General features: G+C 33.0%; 1 protein-coding gene across 6 annotated transcripts in view; it reads right to left on the bottom strand.

The window, feature by feature from the left end:
- Positions 1 to 5574: 5574 nt before the first annotated feature.
- USP15 (ubiquitin specific peptidase 15) overlaps positions 5575 to 20664 on the bottom strand; it is a 118903-nt gene continuing 103813 nt past the window's right edge. For 5 of the 6 annotated variants that reach the window (XM_045466168.1, XM_045466169.1, XM_045466171.1 and 2 more), the window contains 11 exons: positions 19992 to 20075; positions 19807 to 19901; positions 19517 to 19708; positions 18495 to 18610; positions 18049 to 18321; positions 17596 to 17666; positions 17164 to 17279; positions 16398 to 16547; positions 14713 to 14816; positions 10584 to 10672; positions 5575 to 7553 (listed from right to left, as the gene is read on the bottom strand). In XM_045466168.1, coding sequence (XP_045322124.1) covers positions 7371 to 7553; positions 10584 to 10672; positions 14713 to 14816; positions 16398 to 16547; positions 17164 to 17279; positions 17596 to 17666; positions 18049 to 18321; positions 18495 to 18610; positions 19517 to 19708; positions 19807 to 19901; positions 19992 to 20075 — 1473 coding nt within the window. In that variant the 3' untranslated portion in view covers positions 5575 to 7370. Of the gene's footprint in view, positions 7554 to 10583; positions 10673 to 14712; positions 14817 to 16397; positions 16548 to 17163; positions 17296 to 17595; positions 17667 to 18048; positions 18322 to 18494; positions 18611 to 19516; positions 19709 to 19806; positions 19902 to 19991; positions 20076 to 20664 lie in introns of those variants that run through there. The other variant, XM_045466170.1, reaches the window with a different exon arrangement.

Below are 20664 nucleotides of genomic sequence, written 5' to 3'. Positions count from 1 at the left end.
AAATTTCATAAATGATACTGAATTTAGACTCTCACTGTATTTTTTTATGTTTTAGTGTCCACTCGTGAACAAATTTACTTTTAAAATATATGTTTTTTAATATGTCAGGGATGAAACAACATCACAATACAATGATGTTTGAGTTTTAAGAAAATTTCATTTGGTAATTACCACAGTTAGGAACACTGAACAGGATTCTCCCTTCAGATAATTCAGTTTAATGGAGTAAAGAAAGTTATGGCAACTTATGTGTCAGGAAGACTAAGCAGGTGCATGCTGGGACACGTCTTGAAGAACGTGTATGGGAGTTTGCCAGGTAGAAGATAAGGCAAGCCCGGCAAACTAGAATCATATATGGGGAAGCCCAGCATTGTCAAATTGTATGGTATGTTTGAGGAAAGGTAAAGAGTTAAGGGCCAAATTCTCAACCTTTTCCCTTAAACACCAGTTGAACAGGCAATCTGGGTAGACGAATGGTTACCTTACTCTTTGCTCTCTTGCTAAAAGCAGCTTATTAGAAACTGAGAATGAATGATAAAGAGAACAATCATTCCTACACGTGGGTACTTTATTAGTAATAATACCTGCTACATTCTTCACCAAGATCAAGACATAAACTTCACAATTCTGAAAGGTAGGTAATGCAGTGCCAGAAATGGATGGCTCAGGTTGATGGGGAGTTCTGTTTCCTCACAAATAATTAGTAGCCCACTAGTAAACTGTGCATCCTGAGAAAAATCACGTGCTTGCTAAGCAAATATGCAGTTTTGACAGTCTCACACTTCCTTCTAATCAGACCCCAAGCCCTCCTAGGTGGGAGTTCAAGAGCTGATCTAGTTTGTAAACTAGGAGTGAGAGGCAGAGAGTGACATGACTTGCAGGAAAATGGCAGGCCCAGAACTCAAGTGGTTTAATTCCTGAGTCTATGCTCCAAACCAGAGGAGAACTTGAAGTTGGACAGAGGAATAGAATCTGACCTTTTCTTTTTCTTCCTTTTCTTTTTTCTTTCTTTTCTTTCCTTTCTTTTTCTTTTTTTTCTTCCTTCCTTCCTTCCTTTCCTTTCTTTCTTCCTTCTTTTTTTTTTTTTTTTTTTTTTTTTTTTAATGGTGATCACTCTGGCAGAATAAAGAATGAACTGGAGTAAGAAGAGGCTGGTGGCCAGGAGGCATAATCCTGGTGAGTGGATATGATTGTACATTTACATTTTTCAAAAGAGGATGCAACATTTTAGTCTGCCATGACATGCAGTTATTTAGTACTGGTTAAATTAAAATAATTATAATTGTTACTATATTCAGACAAAATAAAAGCCATAAACTCTGGAGTTTGGACTATTATCTTTAACTCAAATGATTATAGACAATGATTAATGAAATTGGGGGGAAAACCCAGCACAATCCATGGCTGCCCAAGGCAGAGAAAAAGTTCTAAATTTAAAAGCTATGAAATTATGCTCACAAAAAGCTTTAAAAATCATATTGTTAGTATACAACTGGATTCTAGTATCCATGATGAAATTTTTTAAGCTTACCATCACACTGATACTTTTGCTCTTTTACAGGAGCCAGGAGAAGGATATAAAACAAAAAACAAATTTTAATTTGGTCCATCCCATTAGTTATTCTTTTGCTAAGAATATATACTTCAACAATTTCCAAAGTTGAATTTGAGCCTTCCATTTAAGAAGTCTTTTATGAGTGATGCTACAACATTCTCGTTGTCCATACTACAAAATATGGTCTTATTTTGCACACCTGGAAGTTCACACCTACGTGTCCATTACTTCCTCACAAGAAACTGATACGATTTTATGGTTGAGAAAACTGAAACATCAGCTAATGACTTGTTTAGAGCTAGCTGTGGGGAAATGGTTTCTAAATTTAGAATGTTCCCTACCAAATCTCATGGTATCCCAACAAATATACTAACCAAGTATCTGTAATTACTGACGTTTACTGTTTGCATCTGCAGTATCACCTCAACTCACGCATAGACACATGGCTCAAAATGGAATGTAATTCTGAGTTTTTTAAACTAAAGAGTTTAATTTTACTAAAGTCACTCAACATTTAAAAGTTCTACAGGAATCCACCCTCAAAAAAATACACTACAAATAGTTTCTCTATATTTACAATTTATTGTTTTTGTTTCTCTCAATTGAGGGCAATTCTAAAATGATCTGTATTTGTTTGTAGGGTGCTTTGTTTTAAGTTATTTTCAGGACACTGATAATTCACCATTTGATATAATGGAAAGATGGTTTTCACTATAAAGAAAATGAAATACTTTCATTTGCTCATAGGGAGAATTGAAGGTCAGAAGAAAGCAGGCCAGATGAAACAGTGAAGGCACACATGGAAGGCCAGACAAGCAGAATATTTTAGTGGAGTCTAAATTATGTAAATTGTATCTAAGACTCAAGGAGCAGAAGAGGAATAAGGAGTTACAATGTCTGTGAACCTACAATGTTCTCTTATAAAGTTTGAAAGAAAGGCAAATACTGTAATAAAAGTTTTAATAACAGATTTGAGATGTTACAAAATTAATAATCCTAAAAGTTTAAGAATTAAAAAACAAAGTGATATTTAAGCTTTTAAACAAGTTTGAGAAATTATGTAATTATTGAAAAAAATGTAATAATATACATTATGGGAAAAGACTATTGGGATGGTTCAATACTTTTTACTTTTATGTATGGAGCTTTAACTCCAGCTAGCAATGGACTTGAAAATCACAGTAAATGAAACTGGTTTGTTTCACCAAACTATATAGAACAAGCTACAAGGTCCTGATAGGAGGAAAATTTTGAGCAAAATGAGTAGTACCACCTTCAACCAGGATTTTCTGCAGTAGAATATAGTTAATTACCAAAACAGTTTAAACATTTAAAATATTTGATTTTGTGCATACTGGAAGATATTGGTCTTATTTTTACAGCATTTCCATTTAAAAGGACAATTACCAAAGAGATAGCTGTATTTTCAGCTGCTTTGTGTAATCACATTTAACATTTCTAGGGAAAAAACAAAAAACAAAAAACAAAAACCTCAAAATCCACTTGATTTTCTTCCTGTCCTTTGAAACTCTAGTCCAAAATGTTGTCAAGGCTTGATTTTCATGCATGGTTTACCAACTTTCTGGATTCCCTTTATAATGTAGGCTCTTTTCCTCTTATTACCCTGGCAATTTCCAGGCTCTCAAAGGCAGAGTTGGGGTATCATTAGACTACGGTATGATGTGGAGTATGTTTCCCAATGCATATATTTGCCAAAAATGATTTTTGTAGTTTTATATTATCCATCAAAATATTCTTTACCCCATCATTACTGAAAATAAATTTTGACTGATAATTTGAATTTTACCATATACATTTTATCTTCCCAATTCTAATATTTAAAAACCTACTCATGTAGCTTATAAAAATTTAAATACACTTTTTAAATGAAAGTTTTGTTGTCTGAGCTATTTGGAAAAAATTTTAATACATAGTAAATATAAATTGAACATATCAAAAACATACATATCTAATTGAAATGTCCTACAACCTAACATGCTTATAAGAAAATTATATAGATTTCTCATTGGAAAAATCTGGTCACAAAACAATTTACTATAGTTCTGCATCTTAGTATGTAAGTCGTCAAGGACATGCATGTACTCTCCTTCCCACCTCTCTACTCTCCTCTGGCCCTTTAAGTGTCATTAAAAGAATTATTGGGGAATTATCCACATAATTATGTTTTCAAGAGAAGTGATTTCAAAGAAAAAGAGAAATTTTATTTTATTGAATAAAAAATACAAACAAAGGTGTCCACTATTCTTCTTTGCCTCCAGAAATGCAATTACTTTCTTTACAGTCTTACTCCTCTGAGATTTTAGAGGATGTCTGGTCCTATGCCCTAGTATATAGGAATTTTCCACATTTGTACTTTAAAAACTGAGTTAAAGAGAATGTGCTAATGTACACTGCACAAAGATCAGAAGCATACCAAGAAAGGAGGGTGGGAAGCTGGCAGTAATCAAGTGCACTGTCTATAAAGAACATAAAAATAAAAAGCAACTTGAAAGTTGACTTGCTTTTTATTTTCACCATACACGATGTAGTGCCAATTCCTCTGGGGGGTGGAAGGTTCCAACCTGAATATGCCCCATCCCCACCCCTTTGGTAAGCTACTGGGACTCCCTTCATCTTCTCCCATAGTTTCCTGGCTTATTTTAAGATGTCCTCATCTCAATGAAATTAGTTGGTGACAAACTACTATCCATATACAGAATCACTGGCTTTGGTAGTTACTGGGTTTCTTCTTGCCCAAATCAATGCTTTGTATGGTTTTATAGTGCATTGCCAGGAAAGCAAGGATAAATATAGGACTGCTAAAAGAACAGACTATAGGAGAAAGCAAGATATTTAAGCAAAGTGTTAAACTGTTGCTTTTGCTCAGAGATTAAAACTAAACTACAGGTGAAGAAAAAAGTCATGAAAATCAGGGCTGCATTTGCAGAAATATACAGAAGGGTGTACTTGAGTCAGATAAACAAGGAAGAAAAATGCCATATTACACTTAAAATCAGTAATGAGTATACCACATAGTTTACAAAGCACCTTTCTATAAAATACATGATTTCATTTGGGATCTCAACAACCCTGTGAGGCAGACACTGTAACAAAGTGGGAGGCAGTGCACATATCTGAGGGCAGAATATTGGCTCTATCACACAGTAATTGAATGAACTTGGGAATATCACTTAACTGCTTTGTACCTTGGCTTCTTCAAATGAAAAATGGTGATGATCAATGTCTCTGTCTCACAGCTACTGTGGGCATGAATGAGAAAATACATATAACACTTTAATACACTACCTGGTCTGGAGTAAATGCTCAATGAATACTACTACCATTGTTATAATTTTACAGATGAAGAAAGATAGTAGGGGAGATTAACTTCAAAGTCATATGACTACCAAGTAGAAAAGCTAACAGTAGAATTCTAGGTTGGCTGCATTATTACCACCTTTATTACCTATGAATATCTACTTTTAATTAGAGCATGGACTAGCCTTTTGCACTGCCTTTAGTTTTTTTGCAGCTGAAAATGTAATTTGAGTTTGACAAATTCCATGGTATTATTAACATCCTTTTCTATTTTAAAACACTTCTTTTAGTGGGAATAAAAGTTAATCGCAGGCATTAAAAAGGAATGGTCTCTATGGACAGTTAGGGTGGAGACTACAATTTAGGGCTGGAAAAGTTAATTTGGTTTTTCTTTAAACCTCAGAAAAATGGAAAGTCTATTAAGTGGTAGACAGCAGAAGACTGCAAGCTCTGAGTGGAGGGATGTTTGTTTACTGCTATATCTCAAGACTACAGAATAGTGATTAGTAGGTGCACAAATATATGTTTAATGCATATTTTTAAAAACTCAACTTTAAAACACATCCTTAACAGGATTTGTTTAGCTGTGACATGCTTTCCTTTCTATTTTTTAACTATATGATAACTAAAAAGTCTATCATATAGTCACCTACCACATAGAATTTTTATCAAGATTCAGAGTAAGAAATAAAAGACTTAAATAAGGCCTTAAATAGCTTTATTGAAATCTGTATAAATAAACATGCACATTTCAAATGTAAACTCAAGTGAACTCAAGTGCAGACAAAATTTTAACCTCTGTCATGCAGGAGGTTAGTTTACATTAAAAAAAAAAAAGGAGAAAAGAAAGAAAAGAAAAAAGGAAAGAAAACAAAAAACAAAAAACAAAAAACAAACCCAAAGCAGCTTTTAAAATACCAGGATGAAAAACCAGCTTTAATATCAAGGTATAAAGCAAAGCCATGATCAACATACCTCATTTATCCTGGTCAAATGCATTTTTTTCTTTTTTAAATGCTAACATAAATAAATAATTTACCAAAATGTGCACTCACAGAGTGAACTTTTATTTACAATACACAATTTATAATCTATTGTATTTGATTAGTTCAAGTGAAGAACATTATACTTTTTGCTTTAATAACAGTGGGACACAAAGCAATTTCTCAGGTAGTCGATATGTGAAATGTGCCCCAGCATTTAGATTTTTCTATTAAAGGCAGTATTGTATGCCAATCGACAATACATTCTTTCAACTAGATCAAAGGGAAAAAGCAGCAAATGAAAAATGTTTCAAATGTTCACACATATTTTTGGCATCCTGGATCCTTGAATGTGGTGAACTAAAAATCAAATTCAAGGTTTGTATACTTTATATACTATACAGGTTCTGACTCTAGAACATGCAAATGCCAATTCTCTTATAACAAGTTACCTTCTGAGAAAAGCTGTAAGGCTATGGTGAATTCCATCAGGAACACACAAAGAAAGTTAACAGACCTACCTTTAAAGCCAATTGTCCATTAATGATTTAAAGGCCAGTATATGAAAAAAAATTTCTCATCTAAGCTTGATGTAATTATTACTATGGACACAGAATACTATAAGTCTGTCCTTATATGTATTATAGCAATTGGAAGGGTTAAAGGTTGCCAAATTACCAAAAAATGGGGTAGAGAAAAACAGACAGCAAAAATTTTAATTTTGGACCAACACCAGATTAAAGATATGCGTTTTAAAGCAAGTCAACAAAATTTGAATACTTAAGGAATAGATCTCAATAGCAGTAAAAAATACTTACATTTAACTGAAAAATGATTTTAGATGGAGTGTGAAATCTAGAACCTGTTTTTCACAGCGGCAGTAATATGAACATAACATTCTGGATCTTTAATGATTCTACAGAAGAAAATAAGTTTTCCAAGATTGTTTCCTGTATCATGATTTGTTTTTTTAATAGGCCCATGTTGATTACCAGGGACAGATTTGAAAATTTGGTTTCCAAGAATACTACTGCAGTATTTATGCCACATTGATACCGCAGCTAAATATCATAGTAATATATGTGGCAGCCTAATGCACATGAACTAGATTATCCAAAAACTAAGTTCAGCCATAGTTTTCTTGCAGTATTATTAGAGCAAAATAAATGACCAACATCCACAAATTTAACATCTGTCATCAATTAACTCACATCCAAAAAATTAAAGAAAACATAATTCATCAAAACAGCAGCAAACTTAAAAGGGATTTATTTGTGATTTCCTATATATATTTAGCTTGTAATTACAAGACTGTAAATGTATTAAGAGACAATTTCTGTTAAAGTTTTCATTGTGTTTCACTTCAAGTACTCCACAAGTTAAAATCTGATAAAGGATTTACATTCGGTTATCTGAAACTCCCCATCTCAGACTTTTGTTTAATGTGGTGGGTAACCTCATCATTTCATACCACCAGCAGGAAAGTCTCTCTTTTATGGCTTCTAGGACTTTCATTAGTTAGTGTGCATACAGTTTTCGTTTTCTATATCATTGTCATTATCATTGCTATCTTCATCACTTTCTAACGGGATGCCTGTGGCAGCTGAAGCACCTTTAGTTTCTCGGTCAAGAGGAAAAAAGCCAGTTCCACTGAAAGTGTCTTGTCTCTGGTAGAACAGTACATATGCTGCTTTGGACTGTTGAAACAAACAAAGGATGTCAAAATGGGCATAAGTCTCAAAGATCATATTAAGCACAGTATGGATTTTTCACCTGGTAACTGATTTTGGAGACAGGGCATAAGTCAAATAGAAAAACTGTACATGGACAAACGGAACTTATTTAAATTGGTTAAATACAAGATCACTTCTATATATAAAGGAAGAAGAGTCACTAGAATGAATATTTTTATTCTTTTAAATTAGCTAAACAGATGAATAAATGCAACTCTATCACAGATTAACCTAGTTACTGCCACATGAAACAGTTCTATGTCTGCTTCCCTCCTGTGTCTAAGGAAAAGGGAAGCTTCTTTCTAATACTCATCCCTTCCCTCTCAGTTTGCTCCAGAGTCCAGCTTTTCCTGCTGCTTTCAGGGTACTGCTCCATTTGTCACCACTGCATATATTTAGTGATTCCAATTGGACTTCTTGGCATAAAAAACACTCATGTCTCTTCCCATTATAAATCCCTCTCCACTCTACCACCTGCTCCAGCTGCCAGGTTATAGACAGAGCCACCAAATATCCATTTTTCACTCTCATGCAAACCCCTATATTCAGCATGATCTGTTGCGCCCATCATTCTACTGAAATTTCAGGCTTTCACTAGGGACAATAACCTGCTGTAAACAAATTAAATGGATACTGTTTAAAGTTCTTTTATTCAGTACCGCTGTAGCATTTAATGCTTTACTATTTTTCTTTCCTACATCAAACAATTTTTGGCTTTCATGACACTACTTTACCATAGATCTTCTATCTCCACGGTTGCGTCTGACTTTTTTGTGGCCTTAGTAAATCCCAACTTAAAAAAAAAAAAATCATGTTCTGTCCCCTGCCCACCACTCTTTCTTACTCTGTATCTTCTCACCAGGTGACTCATTCAAACCTATGGCTTCAAGTATAAGACCAACAATGCAAATTTATAACTTAGGCTGGTACTCACTCCTGAACTCATAATCTCATAAATCCATTTCCCTGTTGTTTATACAATACTACCACAACTTTATTTTTACTTGCTTACTTATTACTACTACCATGCTTTAAATTTAGAAACCTGTATTGCTGAAGTGACATGACAGCCTTGTTTTTGCTGGAGGCTGTAATAGCCTGCTTCTTGTCTCAAATTCCAAATTTAATAATGTTCTATTGCTTAACAATCACCTATGATTCTCATAGTTTTTAAGAAAAGCTTTAAACTGTGAAGAATGTCATTTTCCTTGATCTGACTGCCACGTTTAGCTCTAGCCTAATTTCTGCCCCATATTCCTAACAGGGATTTCCTTTCAGTAATACCACATTGTTTGCTGTTTTGCTAAATACCATGTTTTATCATGCCTCCTTGCTTTTGTAGTACTGTTTCCTTTGCTTCTTTTGTTTAATTTTTCTATTTGTAGTTGCAGACTCAGGTCAAACACCACTTTATTATGCAAACTCCCCTACACTGGTCCTATCTCCTTACACCCCACATCAGCAGAGATAGCTGTCCTTTCTCCTTATAGCCAAGATATTTAATAGTACTTATGATATAATTGGTAATTTACTTCTCTCTCATCTCTGGACTGTAAGCCTCTTTAAGTTAGAGATAGTGGTCTTTTAATCTTGTTTAGAACTGAGTCCTACATGAAGAAGGTACTCAAATACTTGTTGACTAAATGAAGTATCATCATTGTTAAGATGTAAGGTAACATTAAATAGATGTATTGTATAAAAACAAGATATATTGTTTATTTGAAGGCAAGATTAGGGCAGCACTGTCAAAGACATGTTGAAAGAGAATATAGGTAATTTCAGGATGTTCTGGCTGGGAGATTAAAGAGGAAAACACGATTGAAAAGTGACAGATGAGAGTTGAAATTAGAAGTCTAAATATAAACTGGAAATATAACTTAGGCACATACAGATTTAAAAAATATTAGCGTTCTAGTCTTTCTTTTATGTTATAGCTATAGGGAGATAAGCAACAGTACATAACGCACACACACAAACACACAAACTTAAAATATCTGTAGAGAAACAAGTCAAAATTATTTCATATCTCTTCACCCAATGATGAGTTGAAACTATGCCAATAACAGAGCTCAGAAGTTTATTAATTTACTAAATTGAACAATGTAAGTTGAAGACATTTAAGGCATTATGAACTCAAGAAAAAGCTGGTTTCTGCCCTCAACTGAAACTGGGAAATAAAGCAGTCAGTGCTCTGAACACCAAAAGAAATATGTGGGAAATATGAGCTCCGTGCTCACAGGAGCAAATACTACATTTCTCACTCTTCATAATATTGTGGTCAAACAGTAAAATTCATAGAAGGCAAACTTTAATAGAAAAATAAACCTTTATCAAGTGAGTGTTAGCTTTCTTCTTAGAATCAACTCATCATCCCTTCACCAATCAATATTTGGTAATAAAAATATGCTCTGATGGGAAGCAAAGCAAATGCCAATATTTTGGTTCCAGCTGTAGCTGGTTAACTGATGTAAATGTGAATAGATGTTACTTCCTCATTTTTCTACTATTCAGAAGATATCAAAGTAACAGATACACAAGGTTAATTAAAAAAAATCTCTAATTTGTTTTATCTAATCATGTAATTTTGAGTTTAAATGTTTAACTGTCATACAGGATAAGACTTTACTTTAAAAATCACAGGTATGGTAAGGAAGACCCTTAAAGGATTTTTTTGTTTTCTATATTAGTACTCTGATTTTAAGTAGTCGATGTCCCAAAATATCTGAGCTCATTTCCCAAAGGAAGAATTTTAAATTCCAGTTTTCATGTTGAAAAGTACCAGGAAAAATTTCATGTTGCAATTTATGTTTCTGTTAGTGGGCAGATTTAGAAGACAAATTTCCATTTAGAGGGACAATTTTACATTTCTTTAAATCAGAGCAAGTCTCTCTTAACTATTAGAATGGCTAGAATACAGACTAGAGTGTTCCATTCCATGGGCATCTTTAAAAAAAATGGATCTTATAATTTTCAGGAAGTAAAAGACACACTTACCACAATCTGGTCTTCAGATGCAGTTGAGACACTACTGTCATCAAAGTAGTACCATTTTCCATCATCTTTATTTTTTGCGAAAGCAGTATCTAATGAAAAATATAATCACTTCTGTGACTGGAATGATCTATGGTTTCTGGGGGGAACCTGCAAATCTTCACAATCATCTATATAAGGAATACGTACTAAAGCTGCATGATAATCATGTACACAAGGCCTATATTTTACACATTCAACTGATTCCATCGATTATAGGTTTTAGCATAATTTCCTAAAATCTAAATACCTAAGATGGTTTTCAAAGAAGTTGAAATCTGTGACCTTTTTTTTTTTAATCCCAAGGACAACAGAATAGATCTATTATTTTTTAGTGCACAGAATAACAATATGAATGACAATAAATGAGAATTAACATTTATGTAGTGCTTATTGCGGATCAGGCACAAAGCTCTGTACTTTACATGTATTATCTCATAGAGAAGGTATTATCTTATTCTTTTTCTAGTTTTAGAAATGGGGAAAGTGAAGCATGAAGAGAAATTTAATGTCCAAGGGTAAAGCTGTTAATTGGCTGAGTTAACATTTAAAGCCAGGTCTGTCCCTGACTACAGAGTTTGACATTTCAAACATAATTTAAATTTTGTATTTGTTATTTTTATAAATATTTACAAATTTTTTTTCAATAATACTATCCCAGCAATTTGTAGTTTTTACACCAAAAAACAAAAGTACTAAGCAAGAGAAAAATAAAAAGTGATTAATCTGTAAAATTTTTAAAGATTCGCTTTATCAGGGCATCTGGCTGACTCAGTTGTTTAAGCATCCAACTCTTGATTTCGGCTGAGGTTATGATCTCACAGTTTGTGAGATCAAGCCCCATGTCAGGCTGTGTGCCGACATCACAGAGTTTGCTTGGGATTCTCTCTCTCCCTCTCTGCCCCTCCTTCACTCACACTCTCTGTCTTAAAATAAACTTAAAAAAAAGTAAAGATTTGCTTTATCTTTAAAAGTTAAAAAAAAAAAATGCTCCCTCTCACATCCTAGGCTTTATATAAACTATCTAATAACTGAGGAAACAAAGTTACAAAATGTCCCCCAAACAATTATCTGCTGTCATAGCTTCTAAAAAGTGTCATAGCTTCTAAAAGGTGTCACTAAAAAGTGACACCTTGTAGGCTCTATCTTCTGGATAATTCTACACCTCACAAAACAAAATTATTGCTCTTTTGGGTGGATCCTAATGTGGGTTGTAAGTTTGTCAATTGAACTGAATACCAATGCACCCACAAATTAAAAGAAACATATTGCCAGGCTGAATAAAAAGACAAGGTGTAAGAATAAAATGGTTTATAAGAGACAAATCCAACAAAAAGGCACACAGAGTTTGCAAGCCAACTGATACCAAAATAAAAAAAGTCAAATACTGGTAAAAGGAACGAAACAAAAAGAGCTACCCATTTTAAACATAAGTGCAACTAATAGTGCAAAACAACTAATAAAGTAAAAATACATAAATCAACATTTTAGTAAGAATCCTGACAAATTCCTCCCAGAAATATAACAAATATATCAAAAATAACCAGAGATAGTAATGATTTGAATACAACTGATAAACAAGTTATTAGAAACATATAGAATTCTATGTCTGAATGAGAAATATATATATTTTTTCAAGCACACAAACATTTAAGAAACAGACCCTGTATTAAGTTAAGGCACATGGAAGCTTTAATAAACTAAGGATTAATATAATACAGGCAATATAACCAATTGTTCTGTAATAAAATTAAGACAAAAGGAGAGCTTTAAAAAAACTATGTTTTGAAAAGCAGACCATATGAGGTGCCTGGATGGCTCAGTCAGTAAGCATCTGACTGTTGATTCTGGCTCAGGTCATGATCTCATGGTTTCTGAGTTCAAGCCCAGTATCAGGCTGTGTTCATGGTGTGGAACCTGCTTGGGATCCTTTCTCACCCTGTCTCTCTGACCCTCCCCTGCTCGTGCTCTTGCTCTCTCTCTCTCAAAATAAATAAACAAACATTAAAAAAGTAAAAAGAAAAGCAGATGATTAAACGACCTTAGACTAACTGGAAATCATAAAGGAAATTAAAAATATATATAGAATTTAAAGTCAATGAAAATACTACAACTCAAAATTTATGGAATAAAGCAGTATTTAGAGGGAAATTTAGAGCTTTAATTATAGCCTTCAAGAGAGCATGGAAAAAAGTGAAGCAAAAGGTAATAAAGTATTCAAACCAAAAGTTAAAAAAAGAGGAATGGAGCAAACTCAAAGTAACAAGAAGAAAATATAACAAAGTGGGGCGCCTGGATGGCTCAGTTAAGTGTCCAACTTTGGCACAGGTCATGATCTCGTGATTTGTGGGTTTGAGTGCCTCACTGGGCTCTGTGCTGACAACTCAAGAGCATGAAGCCTGCTTCGGATTCTGTATCTCCCACTCTGTCCCTCCTCCGCTCATGCTCTCCATCTCTCTCAAAATAAATAAAAAAATAAACATTAAAAAAAGAAGAAGAAAATATAACAAAGAAATCAGTGAGAAAGAATACATTCACATAACAAAAAGAAAAATTTAATAAAGTGAAAAGCTAATTCTTTGAATAGATTAATAAGATAGACCTCTGGACCTAGAGAAAAGAACGAAAAAGGGACAAAGACATCGCATAACTGTATTATATATAACGATTCTCAAATAAAGTGGAATACACAGATACATTTTTAGAAAAGTAGAAAATGCCATAATGCATACATCTTGGGGAAAAGAAAAGTGAAAAGACTTCAATAATCATGACATAAATAGAAAAAACTATGGCTATGTAAAAACTACATAAAACCAGATGGTTTTACAGGTGAATTCTACTAGACTTTCATGAATGGTTAATTCCTATACTATACTATCTGCTTTAGGATGGAGAAAAAAACTATCCCAGACTGTTTTATTAGGACAGACTGTAATCTTGATTCCAAAGAAAGAATATAAAAAAATTACAAGACCATTTCACTTATGAATGAAATCTTAACCACTCTAAATAAAATTAGTTAACCAAATTCAACTGTGAATTTAAACACAATTTTAAGTAAACAAAAATTAATTTCTAAACAAAACAAAACAAAACAAAACAAAACTTAAAAGGTTAAGTAGGAATGCAAAGATGGTCCAACAGAAAAATCTATCAGTTGGAGAGTGTGGACTAGTATAACTGTCCTGGAGAGCCATCTGGCAGTACCTAAATACTCTGTAACTCAGCAATCTCACTTCTGGGTATGTTGCTCAAAGAAATTCTCACATAGGGGACCATAAACAACGATTTTTATCAGTCCTGTGATGTTAGAAAGTTAAACGCAATTTGGATGTGGACCATGAAATGAGCACAGAGATAAAATATGGTAGATCTAAGTCCTAAGTGGTTAGAAGCAATTAACTAAATGGACACAAAGTAACATAGAGATGTCTTATGTGTTAAGAGAAAAATGTAAGATCTGTAACATACTGCACCAACCATGTAAAAACTAACAATGACACATGATTTATAACACATACATCAAGCATTTTAGAAAGGGGAAGGGAAGGAGAATGGAAATGGACACGAGTCCTGACCATGATGTCCCTTTACATTAAAGTGAAAAGTATGATTAACTCAATACTTTACTCCTGATGTTAAAAAAGGTTCAAAAGCTAATTCATTCATTAGTCAAATTTACTGAACAACTACTGTATGTAAGACACGTTTTATATTTCCCCTTTAAAAAATTTTTATTTTGGAGAGATAAAGGACACGAGTGGGGGAAAGACAGAGAGAGAGTCCTAAGCAGGCTTCATGCCCAGTGCACAGCAGGGGGCAGAGATCATGCCCTGAGCCAGTATCAAGAGTCGGACACTTAACCAACTAAGATACCCTGGCCTACCGCCCCCCAATCCCCGCTTTTTTTTAGAGGCTCCAGGTCCCAATGTGGAGCTTGAATTCATGATCCTAGATCAAGAATCACATGCTCTATCAACTGAGCCGCTAAGCACCCCATATTTTCCCTTTTAGTAGTAAATATCTTAAGAAAAAAAGTCTGCAGTTATCAAGCATCATAATTTTAGCAAAATGGTAACTGTCAACTTACAGTGTCCTCCTCCCATCCCTCCATAGTGGTTTGAAACAGCAATCAAATTATAGCGGCAAGGACCTGCATTTGGATTAATTAGGAATTCTGACATATCCAGGTCACTGTTTAACAAAGAGATCAAATTAGTTTTATTTTCTCTAAATGTCATGAATTCTATTCTCTGTCAATGTTGCTTCACTCATTTATATAAAAAATAGCTCTTTCACTAAAGAAATCACTAAGAACCAAAGAACTGTAAAACAAATCACACAAACACACACCCTCTGAGATGTGAACATTTTGGCAAAATTATTCTTAAAAGGTTGGGAATTTCCAAATTCTCTACTGAATGCTGTTATTCAGATTAATGTTTTTGTGCTAATACATTTAACTTTCAGTATACTAGTAAAACAGTCATCACCCTTTACCATCTGGACCCTTTTAATTTTTTAGATTTTTGAAGTCATTTTTAGTAATTATTTATTTAAGGAAGAATAAAACAATAGTGAAAACGAACTTTCACAGAAATTTTATAATAATGTAGATATATCTAAACCCAATATTTATTCTATTTTCCTGGTTTTGATTATCTATCTATCCCGAGTAGGCAACATTCTTTGAAATGCAACCAACTGTTTGTAATCTGTCATGCACAAAACTGTAACATGACCATTTTATAGCTTATCATTATTCATTTTTGGGTACTTGTGTCATCAAAAAGCAATAATGATCCTAAATTTCAAATAATCTCTCATAGATTCTAGATTATCATTACTGCTGGTTCTTCTTATACTTACACACTGTTAAAATGTTATATTTTTGAAAACTTTGATGATTCATTATTAAGGACAAAATTGCCATTGGTTTCTGGTAAAAAGCTGCAAAACATTTTTAACTTTATAATCAATAATCAGAATAAGCAATCCAAAGAATGTTTTCAATATTACATCATCTATTTACTTCCAGTCCTCTAGTACACACACCTGCCTATGGCAGTTGTCTACTTATTAACTGTCTCAAACTTGTGGTGCATAAATATCATAAAATATAAAAGAATACTATCGATTTTCTTTTAGCAAAATGGGAGAGTGCCAAGTTATTGCTGCAAAATGTTATGTGATGAAGCCCTTCCTGGACCACGTGAATGAGAATACACTATTTCATTTTTGTCCTTATGAATGCTCTATTAAATTTAGTGAAAGCTTAAAAAAAAAAAAAAAGACTACAGAGATGCTGTCTCCAGACTTTTTAAAAAAGTGATGTAATACTCTGGACAATGTGATAAATAAACTGAAGTATGACACAACAGGAATGACTGATTACACTACTGTGTCATCTTTTTAAGCAATTACATTATTCTGTTTCACATTATTCCAGTCTTCTTTAAAAAGCATACCAAGGAATAACTGATGATTAATGATGAAATAATTCCTAGGAAAAACAAAATCACTAAGATCCCACAGAGTATCTTAAATATATAAACAGGGCCAATGAACCCATATGATAACGTAACATAAAATTACTTTTATTTTGTTGTTCAAAAAGGTGTCTTTTTGTACTTTGAAAAATATCTAAAAAGGAATAAAATTGTTACTGATCCTTACAAACTGCTAGAATGACTCACAAATACTGAATCTGATGCTACCTTATGTTTATAAAAACCTACAGCTGTCCAATGCTGATAAAGCACAATCAAAACTTACTTGATGGGAAAATCAACTAATGTATCCAATTTGTCTCTCATGTATCGACTATAAGAAAATCGTTTGAGATGTACCACCAGTACTGGAGGCAGGGACCATAAATCCAATTTCTTTGTGGCTTGCTGATGTTCTTTACAATTTGGACAATACCTAAAAATAAAGAGAAATCTTTAAAGCTTGATAGAGGTAATGAAAATAATAATTAAAATATGCTTGGAAAGTTCTTTTATTCAGTACACCTAATATATACCAGACTGATAAACTCCTTTATCATTTTTATCTTCAAAAAAATCAGATAATGAGATAAATTAGTATGTAAATAGTTATCAAAGAAATGATGAAGGCTAGATTATTTACATTTTAGTATGCTAAAAGAACACAGAACTATGTTGAGAAATAAGCATTAGAAAATCTTAATACTTCTGGGCTCTAATGGAATTAAAGCACCACAAAACGTATGACTTTCCTAAAAAGGTTTCTATCAAAATGGCTGCACAGCAAAAAAATTCTTGGGAAAAAGTAACTAAAATTAATTATCCATAGTAAAACAGCTATTAGAGAGAATACAGTAATGAGATTAGAGCTTAACATTGTAATAATATTTTTAAAGACATTTTAATCACTTTTAACAATTATCATATAAAGAAATGCTTATTATTTAAATTATCAAAGGGAATTTAGTACTTTTTCAACTTGATATATAGCACATACCTTAGTATAAATCCTTAAAACATAATTAGAAACATTTTTTAACTTTGTCTCTTACCAGGGATCTTCAGCACCTAGCTTTTCTTTTGTTGTAAAAAGCTCAATGCAATCTTTTAATTTCACAAAGGGTTTTTTAGGAGGTTTATATTCCACACTTTCATGTTTTTCAAAATCCTAAAGAGAAGTATTTCTTGAGTTAAGAGAACAAATGAAACAAAACTCATTTTAGTGATACCATCTTACTATGAATAGTAATGAAAAACTCCTAAACTTTCTCAGAAGAATTATAAAGCTTTTTTCAGCTGAGATTTACATACGTCTAAAAAACTTATGATTACACACCTACATGGATGATTGAAACTGTTAATAGAAAGCATGTTCGAAACCAACAAGCCTTTTCTAGTCTATAACCAGCAAAATAAACACATCTGGTAGCAGCAAAGAGTGTAACAAAACAGTATGATCAACATGGGAATGAATGATGACTTACCTCAGCGGCATTTTCATCAAAATATCTTTTTTTCAAATCAGGATCCCAATCCAAAGCAAGAAAAGATCTTTCTAAGATGGAAAACATATTTCTCCTTTAAAACTTAATATGCTTTCATGTTAAAATCAACATATTTTAATATTAAGATATATACCAGAATAAACAAATAGTCATCTTTTCTACTTGCACTAGGTTATCAGGACAAATTGCTATTTCCAAGCCATTAAAATATTTAAGCAGTTAAAGAAAAAAGATACAAGACTTAAGAATAAGTCCAACCCCCATTTAATAAACAGTGATGTGTTTAATATACTTAGAAATTAAGACTTTTCATTCAAGATTTTATACAGATAGGTAAAGGTTATTTCCCATGACTGTTGAATTTCATAGTTTTCACCTAAAAAAAAACATGGTTTGTTCAAGTTCAGTGTTCAAGCCATTTTTCACACTTACCATCTAGTCTAAGCTGCCTCTCGTCAAATCTTATATGCCTGGTGTCATCTTTGATGTAGTTGATATCAGTATTGCCTAAATTGTTGAACTGGAATGTAAATAGTCTTTTTTTGTGTCCCGTGAGTTGACTTTTACAAGTTTCCTCAGTACATAATCCATTTTCAGAATCATTATCTCCTCCAACTGAATCTTCAGACTGACTGTTTTCATTCTCGGAGGGAAGTTCTTGATCCTGGCTGGATTCATCATCTGGTTCATCTGTTTCCATCTCACCTAATTTTAGACATTAGAAGTCTTTAAATAAACCCAATGCTACATTTCAAAATTAATATTAACATTATTTTTCCCAGCTTGAAGATATTTTTCAGTTCCTTAATCCCCATCTTCTTTTTTTCTGAGGCAATAATCCAAGTGAAAGGTGTTATAATTTAACAGGAAAGTCTTACTTGGTGAGCCTTCTTCATGTATGCCATTTGGGCCGTTCCCATTAATATTTTGGTCCTTACAGCAGTGTAGGGATCCTTCGGTTTCTTCGGTTTCAGTAGATATTTTGACATATCGGCTTAAATAAAATCAGAAATCAAATTTAAGTTCTATGAAGGTAGAAACCTTAAAAAAGCATTTTCCATTCCTTCAGTAAAACATAACTTTTTAATGGAGTAATGCTGGTCTTATACTACATTCAAGGATAAATTCAAACTCGGGCTCTAGCACCATAAGTGCAAGTGACTAATCATTTCTGTTTTGGTTGTCTATATAAAAAGAAAGACAGCAATTTGTTACTTCTAGGGTTTTAACATCTTTCTATGTTAAAAGTTTGTGGCAAATAATTTCTTGACTTAAAAAAATTATTATATAAATACCCACATTTAGATGATATGTATTATTGCCAAGATTACTTATAACTCTATAATATGATCTTTATGTATGGGTTCTGGGATTGTAACAATTCAAAGAGGTATGCAAGAAAGAATACTACATGTGTCAGTTAAAAATGATAAAATAAAAGGGATCAAATGGAAGTCTTGATTATATTATAATTCAAATCAAGGTTTTAGGAAGACAAAGAAGGGGTTGCCTTAAAATACTATCAAGCATGAACGTTTATCCTTTTAAATAAAAACATCAGTAGGAGTTCTTAAACTAGCAATGTGTTTAACAAAATGAAATATCTGAAATTTGTTTTAATTTCACAGTGCTGATGTGACAAGTTCCTATTTTCTTCCAACTGTAAACTTCCGGTGTAAAACAGCTAAAAGAATTCACTTTCAGGGTTTGAAATTACCTCAGTAATGTGTTTTACATGATTAAGAGACAAAATTAAACTATAATTTGATTTTTTAAGTTGCTACCTGTTTAAACAAAGTTGAGATAATATAGGGTTATCAAATTATATTCTGATAGTATGCTGCATATTTTTTATTAACTATTTTATTGTTTTGTCAATGAAGAACTGTCTGACACTTACCACATTCTCAAAAGCAGGAGATTATAGAGTTTATCTTCAGTGTTGTTTCGTGGTACAGCCATAAGAAAAGGCTGACCAAAAAGTGAGGAACCAGTATGGTGGGTATAACTTGAGTGTCTAAATTTTTCTCTTAGGCAAACAGGAATAATCACATGCTCTGTATCTTCTGTCCTATTGATATTAATTTCAAACCTGTAAGGACAAAACTGACCATAAACTCTGAAAACTTTTATGTTATTTCCTCTGAATTTTTCCCAAGTAATATTTTGCACAATGAATTTTATACTTACACATAAATATCATCCCGTTCCATAATACTACTAAGGTTTTCATCCATAGCGAATATTCTGTGAAATCTATGATTGTATATATCAGTAACTATCATCTAAAAGGAAATAAATTTCTATTAATCTGGTTTTACATCACTGAAAAACTCAACTCCAACTTACATACTTCAAACCCAGAAACCTCTTACCTTATCTGCAGGTACTCCTGACAAAGCAGACAATGCTGTACAAAGATCAAGTATGTTTCCAATTTTGGGGACAACCACTTTGTACTAAAAAACAAAAAATTATAATGAATTGATTACTTTGGAAAAAATATTCAGTAGTTGGAAATGACCTCATGTGACTTCCTCACATTCGCCTGGTATTTGGCTTACAGTGTCTGTCTCCAATCCTGCCGTCATCCTCGCCACCATTTTTCATTGGGATAATTTATCTTAGCCTTACTGTTTCTTGGCTGTTTGATACAAAGACCCACACTTACTTTCAACTGGAGTTCACTTCTTGCACCTTGTCATAAACTGGCTTCACCTCTGATATCTTAAACTCTTTTCATACTACTAACCAACCACTACTTAATTTTCCTGGAAATTCATTTTTTGCTATTCTTGGCTTGCATTTAGAGCTCTAGTCCTTTTAATTCTCAATTTTCTCCAAGTTTACCAGCTTCCTACTGTCTTCATACACCTTCCATCCAGATCCCATGATTGATTCATCACTTCAACTACTCTATTGCAAAACCTTTATTTTGTTATTCAGTTTTATTTTTGCTATACTTTCTTAGAGCTGTTTGGATATGCTGGAGGAACCTGACCAACTTTAGAGACTGGTTTGCTACAAATTCATAGTGCCCAAGTCTCA

Source organism: Leopardus geoffroyi, chromosome B4 (genome assembly GCF_018350155.1).
Source record: "Leopardus geoffroyi isolate Oge1 chromosome B4, O.geoffroyi_Oge1_pat1.0, whole genome shotgun sequence".
Lineage (NCBI taxonomy): Eukaryota > Metazoa > Chordata > Mammalia > Carnivora > Felidae > Leopardus > Leopardus geoffroyi.
The sequence above is the reverse complement of the archived record's forward strand: the minus strand, read 5'-3'. Positions and strand labels throughout refer to the sequence as shown.